Consider the following 24,604-nt stretch of genomic DNA (forward strand, 5'->3'; position numbering starts at 1 on the left):
CCTACCCAATCGAATGGTACTGTAAAAAATATGCCTAATATCTCATTACTGTGTCGTAGAGAAGTAAATAAACCTACTGTGTCGTAGAGAAGTAAATAAACCTACGTGTTGTAAGGCTGCTTAAACAGGCATCATTTTCTCAGAACACACTATGTGGAAATCAGTGTTTTATTTACTGGATGTTTATATTTCACCTAAAAATATGTAGGCACTTAGTTTAACCGCCCACTAACAACAGATTATATGAGTTAATCTTCAAATCACTCAGAATAATAATCCAGGCCCAGTATGAGCCTGGAGGCTCCCAAACATTATGGTAAAACCAGTAACAGAAATAAAATATATTAATTAAAGGCCCATGAGAACAACAACAACAACAACAACAACAACGAAATGATAGTGCTGTTTGCAGAATCCAGCCCCGGCAGAACGCCAAAGGGAAGGAGATCTGCAGACAGAGCCTTCAGGTGAGGGAGCCCTCCTGTAACTCCTTGAAAGCTGAGTTTCAGGCACTGCCTCTGTAAGGCAGTGCCTGAAAGTTCACTGCCATGAACTTTAATTGCTGTCATGGAACGTCAGGAAAAGGCAGTTTCTCTACTTGATCCAAGACTAATTAATTGCATTATCCAGTAAATTAAAAATAGACAATACTACAGCTCTTTTTAGGAAATTGTCTGCAATCCCACTTATAACGCACTGTGAGATACCAATGCTGCAGGGGCATGATTCTGAAAGATGCTTAGTACCCTCAGCTCCCATTAACTTTTCAGGATTGGGTACTCTGGGTAAAATTTTCCAAAGCACCTAAGTAACTCAAGAGCCTACATCCTGTTGTAAATGAATGGGATTTAGGTTCTTAAATCATCTGATCTCAGATTATTAAAGGTATTTAGGTGTTGCTGCGCTCAGCACTGCAATGCCTAATTGACTTAGGAACCTAAATCTTCTAATCAAAAGGGATTAAGGGCACTTAGGCATCAAAATCCCATTGACAATAGGATAGGCTCCTCAGTGCCTAAATCACTTTGTAAATGAGACTTTGGCTCCTAAATGCAACACTCAATGCAACAACACCTGAATACCTTTACAAATCTGGGTTTCATGCGCCTTGGAAATTTTTGCCTTGTACGCACAGAGGCCCAATCTTGTGTCAATGAAGCCAACAAAGTTACATCAGTTGACTGATTTCAGTAGGAGCTGGCTTGATTTCATTGGAACAGGGGTGGGTTCTACAGGCTAGCTGTTTCAGAGTCTCTTAAACTATCTCTTCAGCAAATGCAATTGCTCTGATTTTCTGTAAAATATAAAATTAATCTAGTGGAAAGCAATAAAATAATCACTGTGCGCTGTAGGGAAATAAATATCACACCAACCTTCTTAAATACTATGGGTTCTTCTTCCCATACAGGATTAACAGCATTGCCTTGAGAGGTCTTTGTCTTTAAAGCTTTTCGTCTTGTATCCACAGGCAGGCCAAACATGTCTACTTCTACATAAGTACCAACTTTTTTATCCGAAAGAAACTGACCTGAAATTATCTAGAAAACAGGAGAGGCGCATCTGTAAGAAACTAATAAAGACAGCTTAGTGGATTCTGAAATTTCTGGCTGAAATTCAGGCTGCACTCTTTCTAGTGATGGTATACTTCTCTCCTAAAGAAACCCAAAACTCAAAACAAGCATTCTCTAATATTGCAAATACAGGACTGTAACATAACGTTATGGTAAAGAAAAAGATAAAGTAACACCAGAGCTATGTGTAGTGATGTTGCAACAAAGGCAATGATAAAAGAGCAGAGGCGCTTGTTTCGTTTTTGTCTCCTTCCAGCCTTTTTTTTTTTTTTTTAAATATGAGGTACTGGAAAGGTTGTTGATGAATTCCCTGAGTAACACGGAGCAGAGGGAGATTCAGCCAATGTCAGGGTATCTTAAAGAACCTTGGATTTGCCCAAAGTATGCCAGCTCCCATTCATTTGTGAGGCCTCAGCATGTACCATGCCATGACATCACAACTAGCACAATCGCTACTGGACAGTCAGAAGGAGCCAACTTCTGGCAATTGCCACATTGCTCTTAGGGACTCATTCCTGCAAAATGCTGAGCATCTCCCGAGAGCTCCTGAATGACCTCCATTTAGATGTGGTCCCAAAGCTGCGAGCCACCTCTTTCACACATGCCCTCACACCACAGCTTTGCCACAGCTGACTTGTGCCTGAACCCTCAAGGTGGATATCAGTGTCCTCCTAGTGAACGAAACAGGATATTTTGTGGGTGGCTTCTGGACAGAGGAGATTGTTTGGCTGAGTAGATCTATGAATGAAATAAATTGTTTTTGTAACTCTGAGTATGAAACCATGACTTTTATAACTTCCTGATCTCATTGCAAAAACAACCCTATTACTGTATTAATTTACACTATGCAGCATGCTCTGTTGGTCATCTCAGTGCAAGTTAGCATTTAGCATGGACTAGGGATGTTTTTAAGGTTACACGATTTGAAATACAGCACCTCATAAACAAAAGCTTAAAAATCTTCAATCTCTTCTTAACTACATCAGTTTCCTGGTAAGTCTTATGTGATGGAAACGAAAAGAGATTGGAAAGGAAATTAAAAACAAAACACAAGAAAATTTACTTAATAGGCAATATTCCTTCAAAATTTGAGCATCTGTTTTTTTAGGAATTTAGATACCGTGGAATTTAAAAATTAACTATGCCCCACTACAAATTAAACGTATCTCATTGTCTCAATTTACAGTATAGCTACACTTCAGCTGGAGATGTGACTGCAGCACATGTAGACATGAGTTAGCTCTAATCTAGCTAGAGCGCGTACCAATAGGGTAGCCATGGCAGGATGGACTTCAGTGGGGGCTAGCTGTCCAGGGAAGTGTCTAGGGTTCTGGGAAGGCTTGTACAGGGCTATGCTGAAGCCTGTGATGCCGCACCTTCACTGCAGTTGGTACTTGTGATGGGGTGTACAAACCCCATCCTGGAAAGGTACAGGTTAAAGAGATGCCTTGGGCCCAGGCGACTCTGCTGCACCACACCTGCATCACCCACACAGGCTGGAGGAAGAGCTTACAAAGGGGAACACAGTTGCTTAGTGGCACTGGCAGGCAGGTTGTGGAGGTGAGCTGACCTACACTCTAAGCTTGTGAGAAGGTGCACCATGGAGCTCTTACTGCCTGAGACCTGGCGATGGTGACCTTACCAAGCCTACAGAGAAGGGACCTGTGACTCTCTGAAGGCCAAAGACTTTATTTTTGTGTTTTAGTTCTTTACTTTAGCTGGTGGGAAGAGAGGGGCCTGGTAGGAAGTGATCCAGGGAGACAGCCGCATAGCATTTTAGGGTGCAGGATTTAGTTGCCTACCACTGGGCCCTGGATTGGAGCCCAGTTGACAGGGTGGGCTTGGGCTTCCCTACAAACCTCTGTGGAGGGACAACTACAGAAGTGGGGAACTTAGCTGGCGGGGAGAAGCCCCTGAAGATAAAAAGGTCTGGGCTGTGAGATCTTGACCCAAGGGGTAGAATCCTGAGCATCCTGAAGGTTCCCCCATTGTTGGACTCTATACATATCCTGAAAGGGCCACACTTGAATACATGACCTGGCTGGAGGGTGGAGTCACCAGAAAGACAGATGACTGCAGGGTGAAGCAGCAGTAAGAAAGGGGGATGCCCAGAAGACAACCTGCCGCACCCCAGCCTGACCACTAGGCTGCGCTGGTGATGAGCATCCCTTCAGTGTGGACACACCTACAGAAGATCTGTCAGGGCTCCAGATAAAACAGAAATATGTCCAGGTTCTAACATCAACAGAATTTTCAACAACTGTGCACATACCTTCACAGACAAAGTGTTGGCTACTATTCCATCCACAATACTTTCAGTAAACGGGTCAAAATGTTTGTCTGGTCTTCTCATAAACTCTGGCTTTAGCCTGTAACCACTTTTGCCATTGTATTCATACATCCCCATGTTTATTTGCATAGACAAATCTAAGCAATAAAAATATCACGAGGAATAAGTATTAAATATACAAAAACAAGTACAGCTGCTGTAGTATGACTAAGCACAATGTGAATAAACAGCTATTTCTTGAGCACTGCTGTCACTTAAACCTAGTTTCAGGAAATCTTTCACTGAAAGACTGAAGTTTCACTCACACAATCCTCAGTGGTCACTATCTTGGATTCTTGCTGTAAGAGGAGGGAATTCTCTAGAGATGTTCCAGAAGACATGGAGTAACATTTTCAAAAGAGCCCAAGGCCTAGATTTTAAAGGTATTTAGGTCTTGCCTGGCTCAGTATTAAAGAGCCTAAGTGACTTAGATGGCTATGTCTCATTTTCAAAAGTGAGTTAGGCTCCTAAGTCCTGTTGACTTTAGGGTGACCAGATGTCCGGATTTCGACCGCATCACCTGGTCAAAAAGGAATCCTTGCAGCTCCGGTCAGCACCGCTGACTGGGTGGTTGACTGTCTGGTTGGTGCTGCTGCACAGTGGGTCTGGCAAGGTCCCTACTAGCCTCCATGCCTCGCAGCTTCTGGGAAGCAGCCAGCATGTCCCTACTCCGGCTTCTACGCATAGGGGCAGCCAGGGGGCTCTGCATGCTGCCTCAGCCCCAAGCACTGCCCCCGCAGCTCCCATTGGCTGGGAACCACAGCCAATGGGAGCTACAGGGGCCACGCCTGTGGATGGGTTGCACGCAGAGCCGCCTGACCCGCCTCCATGTAGGAGCCAGAGAGTGGACATGCCGCTGCTTCCGGGAGCTGTTTGAGGAAAGCACCACCCGGTGCCTGTACTCCTGACTCCCTCCTAGGCCCCTGCCCCAGCTCTGATCCCCCTCCCGCCTTCTGAACATCACAATCCAAGCCTGGAGCACCCTCTTGTATTCCAAACCCCTCATCTGCAGCTCCACCTCAGAGTCTGCACCCCAACCAGAGCCCTCCCACCCCCCTGCACCNTGCACCTCAACCCCCTGCCCCAGCCCAGAGCCCCCTCCCGCACACCAAACCCCTCATTCCCAGCCCCACATCAGAGTCCACACTCCCAGCCAAAGCCCTCACCCTGCCCCGCACCCCAACCCTTGGCCACAGCCTGGAATCCCCTCCAGCACCCTGACCCCCTCATTTATGGCCCCACCCGAGAGCCTGCACCCCCAGATGCAACGCTCACCCCTTCCAATACCCCAGCTCCCTGAACCAGCCAGGTGAAAATGAGCCAGTGAGTGAGCATGGGAAGAACGAGTGATGGGGTAGGGGGGGAGATGATCAAGTGAGCATGGGGTGGGGCCTTGGAAAAGGGGCGAAGTAAAGGTATTCAGTTTTGCGGGCAAAAAGTTGGCAACCCTAGTTGACTTTCAATGAGACGCAGGCACCTAGATGCAAAATTTCCCTTTTGTGCATGCACATTCAGGTGTTTGTGGGAACAGTGAGCATGCATTTCACGGGATGCACCCACTGGGCCTGCCTACGAAAATCTGGCCCTGTCATTATGTACAGTGCCAAGAACAGTTGAATCCAGCTGTTATTGCAATAAAAAATTATTAATAATAATTATCTCTGGAGACTGAGGGAAAGTTAGTTATATTTTCAGTTCATTACACAATATAAAGGGGCTGCTATTAACAAGCAAATATTTGCAGGACTACATATGAGATACTTTTATTTTTTCCAATACACAGAAAACCATTTTTACATTTCAGAAACTGCAATATGGCACGGTTGGTAAATGACAACTCTTTAGGATGACCACTGTGTGCGTGCTGAACTATAGTATAATATGCTAATGAATTTGAGAATAACTTGGGTTCAGTGATAGGAATGAACAAACAGCTTTCTAAAACTGGTCAATAGTCCAACATCTTTTGTTGAACAAAACAACTTGCTTGGCTTTCAATCACAAAACCTACTAAAAAAGTGGCAAGTACAGCCCACTAACCCAAGAAAAAGCTGAGACTTACCTACAGTTTGGAAGTTAAGAGCAACCAGTTGACAGCCAGCATTCCAGAAGACTTGAGGCATGTAGTTTGAGGAATCTACACGTGTTCCCTTTGGATAAATCCTGCTAAGCTGCCTTTTGTTATATCTAGGTGGTGAGTGGTTAAGATACAGAACATTTGGCATAATAACTATATATATTTTCAGTCACTAAATGTAGATGCTCTTTACAGAACAACAGTAGGTTGCTTAGTGGAGTTTTCCAAACATACTACATCCACAGATTCACGTTCTTGGGAGGGCAGCTAGCCTATACACATACTCAGGTGTCTAAGTTGCGGTTATAAAATGATACATGACATACTTTTTATTTGTTCCTGTGAGGGCTAGCAGACTCTAAAGAAGAAACGGAAAAACATGGACAAGTGTGGATCTTAGAGGACAATATATTTGCAACTTCAGTTACACTGTAAATAATCTAATATGGTCCTAAATTGCCTCTACAGAAACTAACCAGAGCTGGACTGAGGAAAGCCGAGTTAAGAAGTAACTTCTCTCCTCACATGAGTTTCAGATCTAGCCTCCACATAGCGAAAGCAATGGTGAGTAAACTGATGTAGCGAGCCTGAGCTTCAACTGGCCACTCCAGAAATTTTGGATATGGGAAGACACTGCTGTCTGGATGTAGAAGTTGCTCTCAGTTAATGTTCTGTAAGGCCATATTGTACCTGGATCCCTCTTTGTGAATTGCAGGCTTCAAAAGAGACAATGACATACACTGAGGGCTGGTCTACACTACGGGGGAAAATCGTTCTCAGATATGCAACTTCAGCTACGTGAATAACGTAGCTGAAGTCGAAGTATCTAAGATCGAATTACTCACCGTCCTCACGGCGCGGGATCGATGTCCACAGCTCCCCATGTCGACTCCGCAACTCAGTTCAGGTTGGTGGAGTTCCGGAATCGATATAAGCCCATTCGGGGATCGATATATTGCGTCTAGATGAGACGCGATATATCGATCCCCGAGCAATCGATTGCTACCCAATGATACGGCGGGTAGTGCAGACGTAGCCTGAGAGTTGTTCAACTGAAATGGACTCCTCTTTAGTTATTTTTCTCCAAAAAATAAATCAGTGTAGCTAGCTCCTGGTAATCAGGGAAGAATCAATTGTGACTAGGAATCAAACTCAGATATCCCATATGACTATGCAAAGTACTGAGTTATCCCGATGATCTCTCTCTGACGAATTGTCCTTTGTTTCAATTTATCTTCTATTATTTTATATAACAAAGTACCATTGCTTTGTTTTCTCACATGCTCACTAATGATTTGACTCGCTCTTCCTCCCCAGACCTTCAATCTGTATTTTAAGATGATCCCTTTTGCACCTAATATGTATCACAAGAATCCAGCCTCAAAGCTCAGTGAGGTCTCATCAGATGCCAGCTCTCTTTGCTAATGGAAGAGGTAATCAAGTTAACAAAGTTAAGCTAAGTTCCAAATTTCCCAAACTCATGTCTCCAAAGCCCAGTGAAGAACCATAATGGTTCTTACTCAGAACATAATGAATCTTTCTGAATGCCAAGGATACTCCACGAATTCCACTGGAGACTTCGTGAGTTGCTCAAGCCCTTTGGTTTCCACAAAGGAAGACATTTCAAAACTCCTGTTGCGTTCTGTAGTTCAAAGGGGGAAAACAGTGATGGATTAGAACATTGTTGTTTTCCAGGTTGTTGTAGCCATGTTGGTCCCAGGATATTGTAAGACAAGGTGGCTGAGGCAATATCTTTTATTGGACTAACTCGTTATGGTGAAAGAGACAAACTTTCAAGCTGACATAAAGTAGAGCTGTAAAATAATGGGTTCATTGCAGTACCTATATTCCATCTGCAATTCAATGTCTTACCTATTTGACATCACTGTTCATATCATCAAATGATTTCCAAGATTTCCTTTTTCCATTCTTTTTAAAATGTATTTAAAATTAAAATGCTTGACAAAGCCACACGTTTGGGGAAATTAAAACCACAAATAACAGGAAAACAAAACAAATGTTTCTGAGCCAGTGAGCTTCCAAAGTTTAAAAACATTCATTCGGTGAGATACAGCCCACACTTTAACAGCCGCAAACCCCAGCTTTTACTGCATGTAGTGCTAGGGCAGGGATCCCCAACACGGGGCCTGTGGACGCCATGGCGCCAACTGGGGCGTCTAAGTGCTCCCACGTACTGGCTGGTGGACGAGCATCTGCTGAAATGCTGCCGAGTTCAGCGACATTTCAGCAGCGACACCTCTGGATGACGCTGCTTGCTGCCGACAAGCAGTGTCATCCAGAGGTGTCGGCGCTGAAATGCTGCTGAATTTTGGTGGCATTTCAGTGGATGCTCGTCTGCCGCCACGGTCCTCCGTGGCTCGCCAGACGAAAAAGGTTGGGGACCACTGTCCTCATCTCATGAATGACTCATCTCATGAAAGGGGAGGGAGAGCACTGAAGTAAAATGCAAGCACACATCGGGGTGCAAACATTTCCAGTTCTCTCCTGCTTACTGCAGGGTTTTGCTAGCTTTTCCAGTATTTCTTCCGGTGACATCCAAGATGAGGATGGAAAATATCAAAGATAACCGTCAGCAGTACAGTGTCCTGTCAACTATTTTAATCTCGCATTTTCTTGCTGTTCAGGATGAATAAAAAATAAGCACACGCTGAGCAGCAGCGGCAGTCACGCTATTCCCACAGCTATGATTTCCATGACATGAAAAGAAGAGCACCAACCTTGCTTACCGAGGGACAGTAAAGGTGTTTCATTCTAGGCAGAGTGCAGCATTAGTAAATCTTATCAAGGACTGGGAAAATTATGCAAAAAGATAATGATGCAGAAATACAGGCAGCACAAAACTCTAGGAATAAATCAAAATACATTGTGGCTGAAGAAATGCTACTAGAATTTGGGTAGTAAATTAGGGCCAAACCTTTGTATTAATACTGGAACAATATACCAAAGGTCATGGTGAGTTCTCCATCACTGGTAATTTTAAAATCAACATTGGAATTTTTTTTTTTAAAAAAAAATCTGCTCTAGGAATTATTTTGGGGGAGTTCTTTAGCCTGCCAGTCTAGATGATCACAATGGTCCCTTCTGGTCTAGGGAATCTATGAATTTGAGAAGGATGCCTTCTTTTCCTCTGAAAGCTTTTCAAAGTCCTCAGAGATCGAGATCACTTTAGTTGTCCAGGCATCTCGTGAGGCAATTAGTTGGGATGGACACATGAGCTGCTTAAAAGTTAACACATTTCTCTACCCGGCTTGTGCAATGATGCATTTTTAAACATCCCTAACCGTCAAACCAATACATTTTTTAATATATTTGGCACACTTATGATAGACCATGGCCTAGATTTACAAAGGTATTTATGTACCAAAAGTTGCAGATAGACATCAAGAGGGATTTTCAGAAGTGCCTAAGTGAGTTAGGTGCCTAACTCCCTTGAAAGTCAGTGGGAGTTCTGTGCCTAACCTGCTTAAGCCCTTTATGAAAATCTCACTTGATGCCTATCTGCAACTTTTGGTACCTAAATATCTTTGTAGATCTAGTTCTATGCATTTATAGCAAAAAAAAATTGAGGTTATAAGGTTGAGAGGTGTTTTCCTTGGATATAAGTGTGAGGACAATTCTTTTTCTTTCTCTCAACTCAAATAAGACTCAAAGTGTGAACTTTAAAAAAGAGTCACCTAGACACACAAACCAGAGACAGTTTCACTTTGAAAAAATATATGTTTTGTTAAGGACAAGAGTGTATGAAAACAAAGTTTAAATAAGGAAACTGTTTCTACACCTTAGCCACGGCAGCATAATAGCAAGCACTAGAATAAAGAGCTGTCAGGAATAAAAAGGACTAGACTTCTTTGCATGGCACTTGCTCATCCTATGGAGTTTGCTACCACAACAGTCACCAAAGAATGCAGTACACAATAGTATAGTAGGAGTGCTGGAAGCTGAAACCCAGAACAAGGCTGGGTCCAGCTCCCCACTGCCAGCGTTCTGACCTGGCACATGAGGTCGCAGTGCCACTCTGGGTTGGCCCACCTGCTCCTCCTTCTCTTGAGGGGTGGATGGACAAATCCAAGTGACAGAGACTAGCACAATGCCACTAAGTTTCGGGCCCAATCAGATGTGTTCCTTGGAGTTTAATCAAATTCACCATTTGCGTGACTGCGGTGACAAATCTGTAGCCCAAGTTACGACCAACTGTATAATGGGATATGACAAATCTTATGTCGCTACGCTCCTACAGCCACAATAAGGAAATGGCTCATAAAGAAAGTTTGCTTATGTCTCAAATAGCAACATGGGAACTGCAATCCAAAATCATCACAGTACACTCTCTGATCCCGTAGCCTACAGTAGGTGTGCCATATGCTTCAGAGGAAGGACTAAATAATCCTGTAATGTAATTATCTGTCCATATAAGAAACTTCTTCCCAACTCCAAGCAGTTAGAGGCTGGCTCATGATCTGAAGCAAGAGAGCTTATATCCCTTCCAAACGGTTTGCCTAATATAGTTGTAGATGGTCTCACTTTCCATATAAGTATCTAGTGCTTCTTTAAAAAAAAGATCCTGGTGTTACTGGTAGCTGTGGTGACGAGTTCCATACAGACCATCAGGTACCCATCCACCAGGAAATGCTGGGCATGGTAGAAAAAACATTTCAGCCATCTGCTCGTGCACAGGAGAAATGCATGAGCCTGACTAAAAAGCTTGCCCCAGTAACCCATTAAGGGTAAGATTCTGCGCTATCCCTCTAAGGCAGTGGTGCTCAACCCATGGCCCAGTCAGCACACAGCTGAGGCCCAGGTGATATCCTCAGGGCCATATAGATAATCTATATATTGTGTGAATGTGGCCCACATAACACACAGAGAGCTGCATCTGGGGCCTACAAAGGTAGATAGGTTGAGAACCACTGCCCTAAGGGTAAATCTACACTACACAAAAAAAAAAACAAACCCAAGGCAGCAAGTATGAGAGCCTGAGTCAGTTGATCCAGGCGAAAGAGCTAAAAACAGCAGTGAAGATGTTTGGGTTTGGCTGAAACCTGGCGAGGAGGGAGGCGTCTCGGAGACTGGGCTCCAGCCCGCGTGGGAAGTCTCTACACTGCAATTTTTAGCCTTGTAGTGCGAGTCCCAGGAGCCCGCGTCCATTGATCTGAGCTCTGAGATTCACTGCCATGGGGGTTTTTTTTGGCAGTGTAAATGTACTGTGAGAAGCAGAGCACAGAACTCGCAACACAAGAGTAGGAGGCTTCTGGTGGCTTTAGGCCACCTTTGCATACAGTTGATTTTAGACATGTGGAGATTGGGGAAACCCTCAGTGTAACTTAGGTCATCCTCTGAATCTCTCGACCTGGCAATGCTGCCTAGAGTCTCTGCAGCACTATGTGCTCTGACCTCTTACCTGTCGTAAAACAGTCACAGTGGGAGGGGAGAGACAGCCTAAGCTCATGGCTTGATTGGCTAAATGCACAGAGCTGGCTCCAATTTGCATATTCAGCGTAAAAAGAGCAGCTCCCTTTTCTTTTGTGTCTGTTATTTCCTCTAGTGAGACGTGTGCACAGCCTTTCTACGCACCAGAATAGCATACTGAATGGAAAAGCCAAGTCAAAACCCCTGTGGCTTAAGTAAGTTCTCCTTTAAATTTTCCCAAAATTCGTTTTGCACATGAGGCACAGACTCCTCAGAAAAAAAGCCTTTCATTCCAGCAAACTCTAAGCCATGTTGCTTGCACAGAAGTGCCTGCAGTATTGAGAGCTGATTCCCATTCACCAAATGCCTTGGCACCTCTCTCGAAATGAAGCAATTACCGAGAGCCTGTGCGTCACATCTGAGTGAGCTCTGTTGCCTCACAAAGCTCTCAGAGGCAAAGTACAAGCCAGAGGCACAGTGGAGGCCAACTGACCTAGGTTGGTCTTAGAAGTAATTTTGTTGCAGTCACCCCTGGATTGAAGAGCCTGGCCTGCTCTGTGCAATCAAAATGAGAAGCCAAGTGGAAGCAGGCAAAAACTGAACAAGAGTGTTCCCTGCTCCTGCAGAGAGATAACAGAGGTAGGTGAGAACTCTCCCCATCCTTAGAGGGAGCCAGAAGGTGAGCACCACCCCTACTGGTGAAGGAGCTGTATTCACAAGCACAGCACAGGGGAAAGAGAGCTGCTGGTAAGAGGAAGAGCAAAACCAGATGGTGGGAACAATTCTCGAGACAGCTTTATAGGCTCAAAGGCTACAGTGCACCAGGATCACTGCAGGTTCCATTGGGTGTTAAATCTTCACTGAGTCCTCATTCCTTTTCTGGCACCGCTGCCTGCTGCTTCACCACACCCCTTTTTTCTTTCTATGCTTAAATCTTTGTGGTTTTTGCCCATGCTGCCCCAGGCCACCACTTTATTCAAATCCCTCCTTAGCACCCACTGCTTTGGGTAAGGCCAACAACGCTAATGCAGCTGGCTGAGAAATGCTCCCGCGCACCTGCCATATAAACCAAAACAAAGCCTCGCTGTGCTCAGAGTAGAGACCATCCTACGAGCTGGATTGTTTCAGCTCCATGTTCCTTGCGGCTGGGACGGGTGCTTTGTGCACTGTTCAGCAGCAAGCTACTGGAACTCACTGAGGTCTTCTTCCAGTACCCTCTTTCTTTAGGAACTACTAGCCAGACACCCCGAAGGCCTTTCAATACTATTAGTCACAGCCTTTAGCTTCTAATGGGGACAGAGTCCCTGTCACGGTCTGTAGATGTTCCTCTCCAACAAGAAATACCTTCTCTGCACTCATCTTCATGAGTCCCATTGAAGTCCCTATCTTATATAGAGATGGAGGCCTTGTCTGTATTAGCATTGTGTTTCACATTTCCCACCCTTGCTCCAGCCCTATCGATGGGACCACTGTGGAGTGTGTGTGTGTGTGTGTGTGGCTAGTGTAGGACTAGCCATCGGTATTGTCATCGAGGCAGCAGAACAATTTGGGAATCTGAATAAGCATCCAAATATCCAAGCCCTTTGATGTTCATTTTTTTTTACTGGTCAGAATATGGGTTCTGTATGAATCAAACAAGATGAGTGAACTGAAGCCTGTGAATCTCTGTACATTCCACATTGGGAAGGTTTCCAGAGCCTTCATGATAAAACATCATTCCTTTTTATTTTATTTATTTTAAAGCCACTCCCATGTGGCTATTCAATTTCCATATGACCTCAGTGGAAAGTCTGAGAAAGACAGAGCCTTCAGGTTCTAATGCTCACAGGAAAGAAAAGCAGCACTTTTTTGTCTTCTATTTAAAATGTATTGTGTTAGGGTTTGTGGGGTATGGCATCTTTTAGCCATGCCCTACCAAAGGGAAACGCCCATAGTAATGGAGGAGCTGGCAACTGCAAATGATGTTTGCAGTTATGAAATGTCTTGGCATTTAATCAGCTGTACAATTAATAACAACGACGATAATAATAATAACGGGTATTTTTGGTCAAGTTAGGAAGGATAGAAATTGGCCATATAAACAGGATAAGTTCTGTGCAGAGACATTTATTTCCTTAGGGATACTTTGCACTTTAGGGGAAGGGTCTCAAATCACTTGACAAAGTTTAATTCTGCCTTACATCACCCTTGGGAGATAAGTATTATTGTCCCCACTTTTATAAATGGGGAAACAGATATGCAGAGGGTAAAGAAAGCTACAGTGTGAAAAGGAGTGGGTGGGAATGGATTTGTGCTGTTCTCTGCTTCTCGGCAGGGTGCTGCACTGTAAATAATCAGTTTAAATTATGGTACTTTTAAAGTTTTAGACTGTTGAACATTAATATCCTGTTGGACTGTATGTGCTGTCATTAGATGTGATGCTATGAAGTATTGTCCTATGTCTTACTGATTACATTGTGAGGTTGGGAACATCCATGAACAGCCTTTCAATTACAAAAGAGGAGTAGCCATCAATAGCCAGACAGCAGTAATAGCTCATCAATATCCATCAAGAAAAGAAACCACTATTCCAGAGACTCCTATAGCATGTCGGCAATGGAGACTGCTTGACCAATGGGGACTGCCTGATCCTCCCATCACAGCAAAGATCTTTCCAGCAACCTGAAGAAGTATAAGAGAGGGGAAGTGACATCATCACTTGGCATCTTCCTCCCAGAAGAACGTCTGGAAGACAAAGACTATGAATGGGAGAAGGGTGGTCCCAGGCTGGAATGTAGTCGTAGCCTGTGTATTGACAAACTGTACCTGCTTGAACCATCTGTCAGGGTGAGACACTGTTTGATTCAACTCTTGCTTAGACTAAACGTTTAGGATTTAGAATGCGTATTTACTTTTGATTTTCTTAAGGTAAATTATCTCTGACCTTTATGCCTACCACTTATAATCTGTCTTTCTGTAGTTAATAAATCTGTTTTATATTTTACCTAAAGCAGCGTGTTTTGGTTGAAGAGCTTGGGAAAACTCAGCTCAGGTTAAAAAGGGCAGCTGCAAGTCCACTATCCTTTGTTGGAGTGGTCAATGAGGTAATGAGCTTACATTGGCCAGGCTTCTGACTAGTGCAACACGGTACAGTTCTGGGACACACGAGAAATCATTCATTTAACTCAGTTGGGTGTGTCCCTGCCTGAGGATGGCTGCGTAAGTGCAGTGCCTATCAGAGGCTTGTAGTTTGACATCAGCATCACAATGTGAGAGGCAAACCAGGTTGGTGGGTTCAGAGGACTCAGCTATTCACAGTCCAGGTTGCACCTTGGAGACCCTGTCAAAGATTCATGCTGGATTTTTCATAAATGTGACTCCTGCTACCAGAAAAAAACAAAATATTGAAAATTAAGACCTTTATCCTGCATTGACAGAATTACATAACTTTACTCACATGAACAGTGCTACTGACTTCAAGGGATTGTTTAAGGTTAAGCATGTGCCTTGGTGTTTGCAGTAACAGGAGCTAAAATTGTATTTTAATTAAAAGCTTTTATCTTAGCAGCATACATTCTTGTTCACTTCAATACAAAGGTGCTTCAGTGTTAACAACAGGGAGTTGTGCAGGCTTCCACTACATTAAACAAAATTATTGTGAATGTGTTTATACACACAGGCCAACATTTTCACAAATAGGAGCCCAAAGCTCTTCTGACTTGTGTAAGTTTAATATATCGGAAGGCTGGTCTGGTTGTGAATACAGCATAGGTGATTTGCTTAACAGTGTTGTGATGTTGTGTTTGAGTCTGTGTTTTCTCACAGTAAAGATGGTAATGAGGACCTGGATGTGTCTTTTTCAATTCAGATATACTTTTTAAGTGTGAAACTTCTTAACAGAAAAAAAAATCTATGTAAAATTTGAAATTTTACTAACAACTGGGAAAATAAAACCAAGGACAAAACACTTTTATAATTTAAAACTATAGACTCATAGACTTTAAGGTCAGAAGGGACCATTATGATTGTCTAATTGGACATCCTGCACAACGCAGACCACAGAATCTCACCCACCCACTCCCGTATCAAACCTCTAACCTATGTCTGAGCTATTGAAGTCCTCAAATCGTGGTTTAAAGACTTCAAGGTGCAGAGAATCGTCCAGCAAGTGACCTGTGCCCCATGCTGCAGGGGAAGGCAAAAAAACCCTAGGGCCTCTGCCAATCTGCCCTGGAGGAAAATTTCTTCCCAACCCCAAATAGGGCAATCAGCTAAATCCTGAGCACGTGGGCAAGACTCACCAGCCAGACACCTAGGAAAGAATTCTCTGTAGTAACTCAGATCCCACCCCATCTAACATCCCATCACAGGCCATTGGACATATTTACCATTAATAGTCAAAGATCAATTAATTATCAAAATTAGGCTATCTCATCATACCATCCCCTCCATAAACTTATCAAGCTTAGTCTTGAAGCCAGATATGTCTTTTGCTCCTACTGCTCCCCTTAGAAGGCTGTTCCAGAACTTCACTCCTCTGAGGGTTAGAAACCTTGGTCTAATATCAAGTCTAAACTTCCTGATGACCAGTTTATATCCATTTGTTCTTCTGTCCACATTGGTATTGAGCTAAAATAATTCCTCTCCCTCCCTGGTATTTATTCCTCTGATATATTTATAGAGAGCAAGCATATCTCCCCTCAGCCTTCTTTTGGTTAGGCTAAAACAAGCCAAGCTCTTTGATTTCCTTTCATAAGACAGGTTTTCCATTCCTCGGATCATCCTAGTAGCCCTTCTCTGTACCTGTTCCAGTTTGAATTCATCCTTCTTAAACATGGGAGACCAGAACTGCACACAGTATTCCAGATGAGTTCTCATCAATGCCTTGTATAACGGTACTAACACTCCTTATCTCTACTGGAAATACCTCGCCTGATGCATCCCAAGACCGCATTAGTTTTTTGGCTCACATTGTCAGCTCATAGTCATCTGTGATCAACCACACTCCGAGGTCGTTCTCTTCCTCTGTTACTTTCAACTGATGCATCCCCAGGTTATAAACAAAATTCTTATTATTAATCCCTAATGCCTGCCCTTGCACTTTTCACTATTAAATTTCATAGGTGTGTTATATTATCCCGTTTACAAGGTCATCCAGATCTTCCTGAAGGATACCCAGTCCCTCTCTGTTTTGGCAATACCTCCAGCTTGTGTCAATCCTCAAACTTTATTAGCACATTCCCACTTTTTTGTAATAATGTCAGTAATAAAAAGATAATAGGATTGGTCCCCAAACCAATCCCTGAGGAACTCCACTAGTAACCTCCCTCCAGCCTGACAGTTCACCTTTCAGTACGACCCGTTGTAGTCTCCCTTTAAACCAGTTCCTTATCCACCTTTCAATTTTCATATTGATCCCCATCTTTTCCAATTTAGCTAATATTCCTATGTGGAACTGTATCAAATGCCTTACTGAAATCGGAGTAATTAGATCCACTGTGTTTCCTTTGTCTAAAAATCTGTTACCTCTCAAAGAAGGAGATCAGGTTGGTTTGGCACGATCTACCTTTTTTAAAGCCGTGCTGTATTTTGTCCAATTACCTTTGGCCTAATGTCCTTACATACTTTCTCCTTCAAAGATTTTTCCAAGACCTTGCTTACTACGGATTTCAAACTAACAGGCCTGTTTATACCGACACCCTTTTTTTCTTCTTAAATAGGAACTATGATAGCAATTCTCCAGTCATATGGTACAACCCCTGAGTTTACAGTTTCATTAAAATTCTTGCTAACGGGCTTGCATTTCATGTGCCAGTTCCTTTAGTATTCTTGGATGAAGATTACTGGGCCCCCTGATTGATCCCATTAACCTGGGACATGATGGGAAGAAAGTAAGAGCAATTAGCAAGACAGATGAAAAGTCATTTCAAATGTTTAAAAATCAATTTAAATTAAAAAAGCTTGATTTCATCCCCCCCCCCTCATGCATTAATCTTTAGTGGACTTCCCCAAGGTCACTGAGTGAGTCAGGGGCAAAGTTAGCAATACAGCCTGGTGTCCTGCCACCCAGGCCAGTTTTAACCAATATACAACACTCTAACAATAATGTCTTTTTATACTTCAACACCATAAATACTCAGCCCTAATGTTATAATGCAAGGAGTACCCAAATGAGAATAAAATATGTTTGGATCAAAGCTCAGAGTTAAAACCTGCTGTGTTAAATCTGCACATACTGTTCCTTACAAGAGGCAGAAATCAGGTAGGGAAAGAACATGTGAGAGATAAATCTAACGCGCAGATTTTTGACAACAGATACATCGTATTGTTCTGAAAGGTTGGTAGGCTTCAGAGCAAGAGTTCCCTCACCCATTTAACTTCCTTTATAGTAGGAATATTTTTCCCCAGAATGTGGACTCATAACTGCTATTAGTGTTAATTGAAGTGTAGCAAGGCAGAGTGGCCTCACTCCGATGCTGACAGGGAGGAACCATTCCCAGCCCCCGCGTGAGTGGGTGAAGCCAGGCCAGGCCCGCCCCCACCCTTTGCACTGGAAGCAGAGGAGTGGAACAGGAAGTATAAGAGGCAGGGCTTCCAGCTCCGTTAAGGGAGAGTCAGGGAAGGAGTCAGACGCCTCTGCCTTGCTGCTGGCCCCTGAGCCAGGGACCATGCTTTACTAACCCCTGCCTCTGAAGGAACACCTCGAGGAGCTGTCGGAACAACCATGTGCCAAGTACGCCAAAGAACTTGGTCTCCTTGCTGGTGATGGAGGTCCACTTTGAGTAGGTTGCTATGGACCTCGTGGGACCATTCCTGAAGAGCGCTGTTGGTTTCCGCTACGTTCTGGTCCTACTACCACTGAGGAGTACAAGCTCTTGGCCTACTGGCAGGGGCCATATCAAGTATTCTCTCAGATGGGTCCAGTAACGTATGAAATTCGGCAACTACACTGATGGAAGAAAAAAACAACTATACCATGTCATCTTGGACTATGCCACCAGAAGCTATTCTGATGCAGAGCATCATGGCCTGGACCATTACAGGAGAGCTCCTTAAATTTTTTGCCCAGGTAGGCTCACCCCAAGAGATTCTCACCGACTAGGCTATTCCGGTAAGTGTGTGGGCTCGCAGAGGCCAACAGTTAGGCACTTCCATCTACCACTCCCAGACCAACAGACTAGTCAAATGTTTCAATTGGACATTAAAGGAAATGCTGTGCAAATTTCTCCTGGGAGAGCTGTGCTGGTGGGACCAGCTAATTCCACCCCTGCTGTTGGCCATCAGGGAGGTGCCCCAGTCCTCCATGGTGTTCTCCCCATTCAAGCTACTGTTCAAGCACCGGCCCCAGGGGTTGCTCAACCTGATGTGTAAGACCTGGGAGCACTCTCCGTCACTGGCCCAGGGACTTGTATAATATGTATTCCAGTTCCAGGAGTGCCTGAACCATGCCAGGACTCTGGCAAAGGAAAACCTGCAAGTTACCCTAGGGATCCAGGAGCACATGGGGCACAGTCTCGGACCTCTGAAGCTGGTGAACAGGTCCTGCTCCTATTTCCTTCCAAGAAGTACAAGCTGCTGGCCCACTAGGAGGGGCTGTACGAAGTAACCTGTTGGGTAGGGGCCAGTAATGTACGAAATTCAGCAACTGGACTGGCAGAGAAGAAATAACTGCTCCACCATGACAACCTCCTGAAGACTTGGCAAGAGCAGGAGGGTCTGTTGATTGCCCCTTACTCTCCTGAGCCAGACCTGGGCTCACACCATTCCGTGGCAATCAGCCCCGAGGAACCATGACTCAGGGATACCCTCACCAAGGAGCAACACAGCAGGCTTGAAGCCTGTTGAAGGCCTTCCCTAAGACCTCCACTGCCCTACCTGGCCAGACCACTTGGGGGGTGTGACGGTTGTGAGGTGACACAGCACCTCCCACAGTGTGACCCTGCACTTTTGCATTGACTTCAAAAGGGTAAACAGGATCTCTAAATTCGATGCGTACCCAATACACCGTATCAATGAATTGCTTGACCACCTGGGGGAAGCTCGCTTCACCACCACCCCTCACAAAGGGCTGCTGACAAATCCGCCTTAACCCAAGCTTGAGAGAGAAGACAGCGTTTGCCATGCCAACAGGGATCTACCAGTTTATCTGGATGCCCTTCGGTCTCTATGGGGCCCCCACAACCTTACAGAGGCTGATGGATCACCTCCTCCTGCAGCCCCAAAGTTCCTATGCTGCAGCATATCTCAATGACGTGGTGATATGCAGCCAACGCCAGAAGAACCATCTCAACCAGGTGGCAGCTGTCGTATGTGCCCTGCGGGCCTAACTGCCCGCCAACCCAAGGAAGTGTCAATCAGTTGGCAGGAAATGACATACCTTGGATACACACTGGGACTAGGACAGCCATGGCCTCTCATTAGAAAGGTCCAGGCCTTGCAGGCCTGGTTACCACCCACCATGAAGCAACAAAGGCATCAGTTCTTGAAGCTAGCTGGCTATTCCCTCTGATGCTGACAGAGAGGAACCACTCAAAACCTCTACAGGGAGTATAAATGTGTATCCAACAGAGAATTTAGTATTAGAAACAGGCAACTTGAAGACAAACATCTTACTATAAGTTGGACCAGTACACACACACACACACACACACACACACGTTAAAACACGTTTTCAATGTTTTATAATGAAGCCGTGAAGCTGGTTCAAGATAGAAAGTGAGGTAAAGACTTCTTGAAGCCCTATTATCGCTGTTGAGCTGATGGATGGGAATCAAAGAGATATAAATACATATACATACATTGAGTGAACAATGAAGTTTTAAATATTTCAATACATTTGTCTGGAGGAGTTACTTAATTTGCTTCTGATGAAGCACTTGTCATCACACTCATAGCAACTGCACTGTAAGGATCAGTGGATGTAAAATCTTGTATAGAGGTAATGGATTTAGGCAACCATAACACTGGTCTTCAAGGGCCTCCATAAATCCAAGATCTAAAAATTAAAATGCAGTATGCTGCTTTAACAAAAAAGAAATGTCAAGAACATGTTGTCTCCTGTCAAAACACCATGAAAAAGGGCAGGAAGATGGTATGGGGTTCTGCTCTTAGACAGGAAATGCTGCTGCTCTGTTTATTAAAGATGCTGCAAAGTGCATTCCCAGCAAGACTTTATCAGTGGAAAATCAGCAGGGGATGAAGTTATAGCCTAGGCTGTGGCAGAAAAGATAGATTGACATGAGAAGTGGGCTCTGTGTTATCTGTTATACGTGCAATGTGGGCACACCATAAAAGCACTTGCTCTTTCTCACTCAGTGCTCACAAGCTCGTTGTTCAAAAGCGGACAATACGCCTTGCTTTTCTGACACTGTTTACTCATGGACATTTAATTTGATGAGCAAAGACTTTTTCAATTCCAGAAGCCTTGTCAAACCTGCCGCACACACTGAGTACCAATGTTTACCATAGACAAAACTGAATGTTTAGACCAATGCCTATCTCAAAATGAATGTGGATCTATTGTTGATTGATACATGTGTGTAGTTCCTAATAAGGATTTATGCAACGCACTAAAGAGAGAAAAGCAGAGAGTCTTCAGTTCTCTAAGCACTCTTCTCCTATACCTAATGGGACAGATCCTCCAATGGTGTCTACTTGACTTCCATGGAGATATGACAACTGAATTTACACAGGTTGAGTATCTGCCCCGTGATACGTTCAAATAATTCCAACTGAGATAAGAAAATGACCTCCTAAGTAATTGCCAGTATAAAATGATGTTATGGATATTTAGATTACTCACTTTTTGATATCTCAAAAGACTCAAACTTCACTGGCTGTATGTAGTTCACCAGGTTAGACATTTCTTCAGTGGCCATGGCTTCTCTGCCAGCAGTGCCCTAGAACAAGGATACAAGTGAAGGCTTTGTGTTTAGTGCACATCAAACGTCACTGGTGGGATTTCTATAAAGTAGACTTTATATATACAAAAGACTCCAAGTGCCAGTACCTGTCACAGCAAAGTCAATGGGAGCTTTACCATTTACTTTAGTGGGTGTGGGATCAATGTCCAATAGATCACTATTCATTTGTATATGCAGATTATCTGGCCTATTTCCCTTTGATATGTGGCTTGGCTTATCCTCTTTAGGCTCCTCATTTAGAGGAAGGGAGTCATTTTTGTTTGTTTTTGTTAATAGGATGTTAGCCAATGAAATTCACGCAGAAGACGTGAAACTCTTCGAGGGAAGGAGGAATTTCAAGGGGACAAAAGGAAATACATGTGAAATAGTCTTAATTAGCCTTGTGGGAATTTCACAGATTTATGAAGAGGAGACCTTACCACTCTATTTAAAAGTTAAATCACATAGCTGATATTCTAAGACTTTATACATGCCTGTAAGATTCCTGGGGATCTTACACACACACATATATAATAAAGAAATAGCTGTCTAAAACTGATTAATTATATCATATTTTACTAAGTTAAAATATGAATAAAGTGAGCAACAATGTGCACATGTTGTTCAAGAATCCTTGGCAAATATTTCTAAAGTTCGTATTATGTTTTACGTGCATGTCTTACTTTTTCCACTAGATGGCAGTCCAACACTTAGTAATGCAAGCCAAATTAAAGGACCAGAATCACTCCATCACTATTTCAAAATATTTAAATACTTACTTCATCCGTTGACGATTTTTTGCAGTCATCATCATAGTCATCGTCATCGTCACTCTCGATCTCTGCTTCTCCTGCAACATTTTAATTACAATGCAATTATTGGCTGAAACAATGATTATAAATACCAAAACTATCCTTGATAGACACCTTCAAGTACTGTTGCTTTTGAGGGTTCCACATTGTAGGGCAGGGGTTCTCAAACTGCGGGTTGGGACTCCTCAGAGGGTCGCGAGGTTATTACATGGGGGGGTCGCAAGCTGTTGGCCTCCACCCCAAACCGCACTTTGCCTCCAGCATTTATAATGGTGTTAAATATATAAAAACATGTTTTTAATTTATAGGTGGTTCGCACTCAGAGGCTTGCTATGTGAAAGGGGTCACCGGTACAAAAGTTTGAGAACCACTGCTTTAGGGGGACTGCCTCTTACATAACACACCAAATTCACTGTCTTGAGTGGCTTAGCCATCCTCAACGTTGCTGACTTACTTTGGGGAATAAGCCTATTAAACAAACAGCTCCTTTGCGTCTTTGTAAAGGACTTTTATGGTCAACAAAACAGTGTTTCAGAACAGCAGTTTAGATGTTAGAATAATTAACTCAAAAAAAGAATGCTGCATTGTGATAGTCCGTGTATATACAATATCACGTATTATTAACCAAGGACAGTCCAATGGCTGGGACTTGGGCTGACTTGAGTTCAAGTCTCTCCTCTGCCACAGATGTCCTGTGTAATGTTGGGCAAGTCACTTACCTTTTTCTTTCGACCTCAGTTCTCCTTCTGTAAAATGGGGATAATAGCACCTCCCTACACTCACAAGAGTGTAGTAAGGATAATACATTAAAGATCCTGAGGTGCTCAGAAACCATGGCAATGGAGACTATATTAGTACCATTACTTAGATTGTAACCTCTTTGTTTGTACAATGCCTAGCACAATGGGGCTGCATTCTCCATTAGCCCTGACGCACTACTGAAATAAACTTAGTTATGATTGCTAACAACAATGTACTTATTCAATAAATAATATTTTGGGTTACATTAAAATATTTAATATCTTTATTATAATATATTGAAAATTGTGAGGCAGATACTCAGTTGCTATAAACTGGCAACAGTTCCTTTGATTTCAATGGAGCTATTTCACTGTACACCAGTTGAGGTTCTCTGTTCCTGCATGTTTTCCTAGTAGTCAGCTCTGAGGTGGCATATCACATACATACCAGCAGAGAACAGTGCAAACTAAACAATGTGAAGAAGCCGCTTCAATAGCATTCTTTCACTCCAAAAGCACTGAATGAGTAGATGAGACTGAATTACACAGATTTTTAAGCCTTGTGCTCAGTTATTTTATACCAGTCAAAACCTTATGGGCCAGACAGATAACATGGTTACTTACCTTGTAACTCTTGTTCTTCGAGATGTGTTGCTCATATCCATTCCAGTAGGTGTACCGCGCGCGCGCGTGGCACGTTCGTCGGAAACTTTTCACCTAGCAACTCAAGCGGGGCCGAGCAGGTCGCCCCTCTAAGAGTTGGCGCTGCTATGGGCGGTGATATATACCCCTTGCGCGCCTGCCCGTCCTAGTTCCTTCTTGCCGGTTACTCGCACAGTGGGGAGGGAGGGCGGTGTGGAATGGATATGAGCAACACATCTCGAGAACAAGAGTTACAAGTAAGTAACCAATTTCTTCTTCGATGTTGTCATGATCCATTCCAGTAGGTTGACTTCCCAGCCTTACCTAGGCGGTGGGGTCGGGTGAGGAGGTCACAGTGGCGCAACACAGCAGAACCCGACAGGCCGCATCATCCCTGGACTGATGGAGCCGGGCATAGAGGCTAGTAAACGTGTGCACGGAGGAGCAGGTCGCCGCTTCTGCATAATTCCTGGATGGGAACTTCTGCGCGAGGAGTTACGCAGATGCCTGGGCTCTGGTAGAGTGTGCGTTATACCCCGAGGAGATGCGCGATGGGGGGGGTGGGGGGGGGGGGGGGGGGGGGGGGGGGGGGGGGGCGGGGGGGGGGGGTGGGGGGGGGGTGGGGGGGGGGGGGGGAGGGGGGGTTGGGGGGCTACATGTTCTTATGCAGGACGTATCCCCGGGAAGATCCCTGTGAGGAGACTGGCAGCCCTTGAGCCGCCTGCAGCTATGCGACAAAGGACTGAGTGAACTTGCGGAAACGGCTTAGTTCTATCTGATATAAAAGGCGAGCGCCCGCGCACCGTCTGGCAATGTAATGTTGTATCCTTACTAGATGAATGAGGTTTAGAAAGATACGGGAGAATATGTCCTGGTTAAGTGAAGGCTTGAGACAATTTGGGGGGAATGCCGGGTGCGGCCCTCAGGTTGCGACCTTGTCTCGATGGAAGACCGTGAGGAGGGATTCCACGACAGTGCGCGCCGCTCTGACCGCCTAGCGATGGATGGCCACAGGAACCCGTTTCCAGGACAAAGGAGGAGGGACGCATGTAGCCACGGTTCAAATGGGGGGGGAACATAAGACAAAAGACAACAGACATTTAAGATCCCAGGGGGGCTTGAGAC

At 44.1% G+C, this 24,604-nt stretch overlaps 1 protein-coding gene across 2 annotated transcripts in view; it reads right to left on the reverse strand.

Moving 5' to 3' along the window:
- Positions 1-24,604, reverse strand: part of PLCB1 (phospholipase C beta 1) — a 645,127-nt gene that overhangs the window by 138,657 nt on the left and 481,866 nt on the right. For both annotated transcript variants that reach the window (XM_075064491.1, XM_075064492.1), the window contains exons 15-20: positions 22,065-22,135; positions 21,186-21,282; positions 7,535-7,619; positions 5,963-6,087; positions 3,844-3,998; positions 1,374-1,538 (exon numbers count right to left, since the gene is read on the reverse strand). In XM_075064491.1, coding sequence (XP_074920592.1) covers positions 1,374-1,538; positions 3,844-3,998; positions 5,963-6,087; positions 7,535-7,619; positions 21,186-21,282; positions 22,065-22,135 — 698 coding nt within the window. The remainder of the gene's footprint in view (positions 1-1,373; positions 1,539-3,843; positions 3,999-5,962; positions 6,088-7,534; positions 7,620-21,185; positions 21,283-22,064; positions 22,136-24,604) is intronic.

This window comes from Chelonoidis abingdonii, chromosome 3 (assembly GCF_003597395.2).
Source record: "Chelonoidis abingdonii isolate Lonesome George chromosome 3, CheloAbing_2.0, whole genome shotgun sequence".
NCBI classification, from domain to species: Eukaryota; Metazoa; Chordata; order Testudines; family Testudinidae; genus Chelonoidis; species Chelonoidis abingdonii.